The sequence below is a fragment of the Octopus sinensis genome, unplaced genomic scaffold (genome assembly GCF_006345805.1).
Source record: "Octopus sinensis unplaced genomic scaffold, ASM634580v1 Contig10669, whole genome shotgun sequence".
Classification (NCBI taxonomy): domain Eukaryota; kingdom Metazoa; phylum Mollusca; class Cephalopoda; order Octopoda; family Octopodidae; genus Octopus; species Octopus sinensis.
In genome coordinates, this window is record NW_021832169.1 from 22,980 (window position 1) to 29,312 (window position 6,333).

The 6,333-nt window shown below is 36.7% G+C and overlaps 1 protein-coding gene across 1 annotated transcript; it reads right to left on the minus strand.

Annotated features, from left to right (window-relative positions):
• Positions 1 to 2,217: 2,217 nt before the first annotated feature.
• LOC115228477 (zinc finger protein SNAI2-like) lies at positions 2,218 to 3,361 on the minus strand. The gene has a single exon (XM_029799051.2). The coding sequence runs from the start codon at positions 2,820 to 2,822 to the stop codon at positions 2,280 to 2,282; it is 543 nt and encodes a 180-aa protein (XP_029654911.2). The 5' UTR covers positions 2,823 to 3,361; the 3' UTR covers positions 2,218 to 2,279.
• Between the last annotated feature and the right edge of the window lie 2,972 nt (positions 3,362 to 6,333).

The window sequence follows — 6,333 nt, forward strand, 5'->3', positions numbered from 1 at the left end:
AATGTTTATATTGGTATTAATTTGATACTGATCATTCCATAGTGGTTACTTCTTTTCATTTTTACCAGTACACATGCACGCACTCACATGCATTTTATAAGTACTCAGAAATAACTGTGCATACATGTGTGTGTATGAGTGTGTGTGTGTATGTGTGTGCGTGCGTGTGTGTGTGCTCTTATGAAAGATAGGATACAATAAAATACGAACTTTCAAATCTGTGCCCTTTTCTCTCTCTCTCTCTTTGTGTGTGTATAAATACATACATACATATATGTATGTCTGTATTTCATTCTCTTTTATTTCCTCTCTCTCTCTTTCCTCCTCTCTCTTTTCTTTTTAATAGCTTAACTTAGGAATTCATAATCTTGACTGAGGTTGGATTTCCAAATAATAATAAAATATATATATATATATATATAAATATAGATAAAATAAAAAAAAAAACACTGAGACATTGGCTGTAATAGAAGCGTGCAACACCTTTTTTCTTTTTGTTTTGATTTCGTTAACAGCTTCTATATCGACTAGAGTTTTTTGGTTGGGGTATCGAAAATTAGAAATATTGTACAGAGTAAATGTATATGATGAATGATTATTTTTTTAGCGTTTTTTAGAAGGAAAAAAAAAACAATACTGAAAAATACGACGTTTGGAAGACGATAAACATACATTAATAATTTTATCAAAAACAATTTTTAAAAAAATGATGGTGGCAATTCTCTTTCGATGCAAACAAAATGGCAGGGAAAAGAAATTGTCATATTGCTGAGTGAAACAATGAATATTGCTGTTGAAACTTGTTATTCAGTATCATCACAGTTTTAATCGAGTGATCAGTGATCAAAGACGTTTAAGCTATAGCCATCCCGTCTTTCATATTCTGACAGTCATTTAGGACTACATTATCCACTGTGATCCTCCGATAAGGTCAGAATTAGGAAAGGTATCCTCCGATAAGGTCAGAATTTGGAACGGTAGTTGGCTGCACGCATGAGTCGTATTTCTTCCGCATGCATGAATATAAGTTGTCATTATAAAATCTCTGAAGTTCTTCTTTCTGGGAATTGTTTATTTACTTAAATATTCAGTCGAGACTGTTTTTGCATGGCGAAAATTACGAAGAGCACCCTGTATTTTTCGCTTCTGTCTGTACTTAGTACAACTTCAGCAAATATTCTACTGAGATTGCAGCGTTGAGGATGGTGAATATGTTCATGATAATGAATAATGATGAAGATGAAGATAATGATGATGAAGATGAGGATAATGATGACGACGATGATGATTCTGTAATGTCGTTTATATTAGGGTCATCAACACAACTTCCGAAATACTTCAGATATTTAAATCTTAGAAGAATATATATATATATATAATTATATATATATATATATATATATAAGTTTTAGTTAGGATATTGCACATCTTTATTTTTTGACTATGCTTATCATGATTTTATGTTTGTGTAGTGATCTATCCACATGCTCTCACTATTTGTCTGTCAGTCTGTTAGTCTGTCTGTCTCTGTTTGTCTGTCCCTGTCTGTCTGTTTGCCTGTCTGTCTGTCTGTCTCTCTCTCTCTACCCCTCTCTTTTTCAATCTATCTACTTAGGAGTGTATATTTGTTTTTGTGTAGCTTTATATGTCTGTGTTTATATGTTTGTGCATGTCTGCCTAATGTAAATATATAAGTGACTTTTGACTTCTCTTTCGCTGTATTGCAATATCATCATGCTTGTATATATATATATATATATATATATATATATATAATATATATATATATGTACATGCCTATGAACATCGCAGGATCGTATACACGTTCATAAATATTTATACATATACGGAAGAAAATATATGCATATGTACACTCACATACATTAGCATTTACATATTGCTTTGATCAGGAAACATTTAATTTCCAATATTATTCATTTTTTAACGAGATCTTGAAAGTTAGATAATGATATTGGGATATTTTTGAGCAAGTTCAAGACTCCCAATTTAAACGGGAGTGGGAAATTGGACATTGTAGTGGGTTTGTTTTTCTCATTAGCATTGTTAGAGTAAGTGAAGTGAGATTACTTCAACCATGTATCAGAACCAGTTCAATGACGGATTTGGTCGGCCGGGTATTTACTTCTTACTCTAAGGAAATCACCTCAAACGAGGCAATAATATTCTCTTATTCTTTTACTCGTTTCAGTCAGCTGACTGTGGCCATGCTGGAGCACCACCTTGAATACATTAATCTTTTTTTTTTTCATATGAAGATTCTATCGTACGAGTCGATGACAGCTACTTTCCTCGTGTTTCGAAAGTAGCGACATTCTAGAGAATGTCTTCGTACATGCTTTACAGCTGTATTTTTTTACGTCTGAATGTGTTTGGAAATGAGCTCTGAGATTTGATCTATCGGCGAATGCTCGGCCACAATGAGTACATTTAAAAGGCTTTTCTCCAGTATGTGTCCTTATGTGGCCCTGCAGTAACCAAGGTCTAGAAAAGGCTTTACCGCATACTTTACACTTGCACGGAAGTGTATGAGTCCGAATATGCATTTTCAACGCACCAAGAGACAGGTATGTCTTGTTGCAGTATTTACAATTAAATTCTTTTTTCACTTGAGTGCTGCAATGATACTGTTTGTGTCTGGAAAGACCACTTAATGTAGAATAGCTTTTGTTGCATGCTTCACAAACAAAACGCGATGTTAATTCGCTGTCGGAGCTATTGCGTGCTTTTCTTTTCTCAACGGAGACCGTTGAATCAATGCTACGCGGCGAATGTTCAAGTGAAGATGTTGGAGACATGTTCATTAATAATAAATCTAAGTGCTGTTGGGAGAGTTTCGCATCGAAATCATACCTGTCGATTCGTTTGCTTTCCGGAAACAGTCGATCCGGACTCGGCGTTAATCTCGAGAAACATGGAGAATTATGATGATGTACAGCACTGGGAATAATTGGAAGGCAAGGTATAAAGTGAGAACGCCGGTAGAGAGCGGCGTCTTGTTTGTAGAGATGTAGCGGGAAATGAGGATCGTTCGGCGAAGTTATTGGTGGAAGTGTTGGAATCGAACAGTGAGTTGATACATAGCCTGGTGGGTTTGGATGATGATGTAAGGAATGAGGTGGTAATAAAGTCTGTGTCGGCCATCCTGGCAGGTCAAGTTGGCGCGGTGCTTGAGAGGGACTGGTACTTGGTGAGTGACTGGAATGAGGCAGATCGATGACACAAGGTTGACAAGGACTCAGCTTCTCTTTAGTAACTGGAGCAATCACATGCTGCGGTACCCGGTGGCAGTTAGCATCCAAACAGTTAAGTTCTAGGGTAACTAGAAAAAAGACCAAAAAAAAATATATATTAAGTTGGAAAGTAATTTCATTTAGACATTAAAGAATTGGTTTAGAAACTGCAAAAATGTGAAAATATGAACAAGGATAGAACGGGGTTAGTAAATAAATAATGATAACCCCTTTCTGCTATAAAGCACAAAGCCTGAAATTTTGGGAGAAGAGGATTAATCAATTACATTGATCCTAGTGTTCACCAGGTATTTATTTTATCGACTCTGAAAGGACGAAAGGCTAAGTCGACCTCAGCGGAATTTGAACTCAGAACATAAAGCCGAAGGAAATGCCGATATGCATTTTGTCCCGCGTGATAACGATTCTGCCAGTTCGCGCAATATTTTTACTTTGTTTATATTTCTAATGAGCAATATCAAAACATGTTAATACACACAATATGATTTTTGGGTTAATACACAAAATTTACAAAATTCAAATGCCATCTGTCTGTCTGTCTGTCTGTCTGTCTGTCTGTCTGTCTGTCTGTCTGTCTGTCTGTCTGTCTGTCTATCTGTCTCTCTCTCTCTCACTGACTCACTCTCTCACTTACTCACTCTCTCTCACAGACTCACTTCTCTCTCTCTCTCTCTCTCTCTCTCTCTCTAAATTCTATTCACTTGAAGGTGATCCACCTCTAGAATCAGATATTGGTTTCAAATATGTCCAGAGTAACAACATAAGTCTACATGAAAAGCATACAACTTTATATGATGTCTATATTAATGTCTAATGTTAAGTTGATTACATTAACTACATGCTTCTTTTATATAGAATATTACGACGTCATTTGCGGAAAATTTGGCGGTAAAGTCGATGGGTTTCTTGTCTTTTTTTTTTATAAATTAGCTATGTCAATTCACATACCCATATATCCATCCGTCCTTTCCTCTCACCATCCCTTCAATATCCATCCATCCAGCTATCCATATATCAGTTAGTTGTCCCTCCGTCCCTCCCTCTATTCATCCATTCCTCCATCCATCAATTCATCCACCATTTCATTTATCCATCCACTCACCCAGTCGTCTGCCAAACCACCCGTTATTTTTATTCATTCATCCACCAATCCCTCTATCCACTTATTCGTCTGTCCGACCGTCAGTTCGTCTGTCTGTCCAATTCGCCAGTCACCACCATTGTCCCATTCGTCCGTCCGTCCGTCCATCCATCCATCTATCTGCACCAGTACCCCAATCACCACTCTTCGTCTCTGCTTCAGAAATAAAAGACACACACCTTGGTAACAGAAAACAAGATTTAAAAAAAGAAAGAAAGGAAAAAAAACCCCAAAAACTAATTAAATAAGTAAATCGTTTAAAGTAACCAGGAATGGAATTGTCAAGAACGGAAGCACCCATCAGCGCTCTCTCCGCTCTCTTATCTCTCTCCATACCGCTCTCTTCACTTCTCTCTCTTCTCATTGTTTATATATCTACCATTATCATCTATTGGCATATGCCAAACCCCGCCTTTTGCTGCATACTTATACATGTCTGCCATCATACAGATACGCTTACGTTCAATTGAACAACAGAAACTAACGAAGGGAGCTAAAACCCGGTTTCATGACATGGTAGAAATAGTATCCATGCCTTCCTCAAATCAGACTCTTAAATTTCTAAAATAAATTAAAGACATATTTGATAAGATGTCAGGATGAAAACGAGATAGTTATGGCTGGAAGCACCTCGGTCGATAACAACAGCGACAACAACAAACTCGCTTTGTACTCACGTATATATGTTTCTTCTTAAATATGGATAACTTCTCTATCGCTCTAACAAAGCCATATCATCATTTCCAGGGCTACTTCACCTTCCTAACCACCACTACAATTAATGTGACAATGAAAACACTTTTGTGTATATTGTAATCTATGGTTTTCTAGCGATTTGCTTGTGCGTTCAGGTATGAATTTATGTGAATGAATAATTGTTGGAGATTGAGAGAGTGGGTGAGAAGGAGAGAGAGGTGGGAAGAAGAGAGAGAGAGAGTGAGAGAGACGTAGAGAAAGAAGGGCAAAGCATAGGTAAATTGAATGTAAGCGAAACATGGTTGATGTCAGCTGTTTATGCGAGTTAGTGTATATGCATGTGTAAGTGTGCTACTCGTTTGTAAATATTGTAAAAGTGGAATAAAATGCCGGTCACTTTTGTAATTCTGTGCGCTCGTGTCGACGTGTGCGCCTGCATGACGCATAAGCACGCGTATATACGTTCACGCGAGTATGCGTAAATGAGCGTGTCCTTCTGTGTGAATGAGAGTATGTATGAAACGTTTCAGTATGTAATTTTCTTCTTATTATAATTAATAGTTACATATTATTTGCTCTGTTGCTGGTCACATTAAAGTAGGTGTTAAAGTGTCTTTCGGGCCGGTGTGGGAATCGAAATTACGATCTTGCGATCATGAGTGATCACTTGCCCACGCGCCCTCATGCAGTACTGAGTACATTTCACACCGGCTTCAAATCACCATCTACAATATATATATACATATATATATATATATATATATATATATATATATATATAATATATATATATATCATATATATATATATATATAGATATATATATAGTGTGTGTGTGTGTGTATCTGTCTCTCGATGGAGGAATAATATCTATAGTAGCCAGTTCTATAAGGTGTTTGGAGCTTTTCATAAGTACATACATGTACACACGCATGTAGGGCAAGCACTGCAATCACAGTCAAGGCAAGATTGGTGTAACATGTTTACATATCAGCAAAGCTTGGACAGTACTCAAATGTCTCTGCGTAATTACAGAATTCTAAGGTTTTAGTAGAATCTGAAATGGAACTTTTCCCCCACAATGTTTGAATCTATGTTACCTTATGGCTCTTCCATCTGGAATCTATTCAGAAGGTTTAAAATTATGACGGATGTCATCAACACATGCTTGCTTTGCTCCGTTTTGAAATGTTCTGAAATGAACACTCAATCAAAGAGGCGTGT

What these genes read in the sequence shown, in the direction of transcription:
- LOC115228477 (XM_029799051.2), bottom strand. Translation starts at nt 2,822, where the DNA reads ATGAACATGTCTCCAACATCTTCACTTGAACATTCGCCGCGTAGCATT.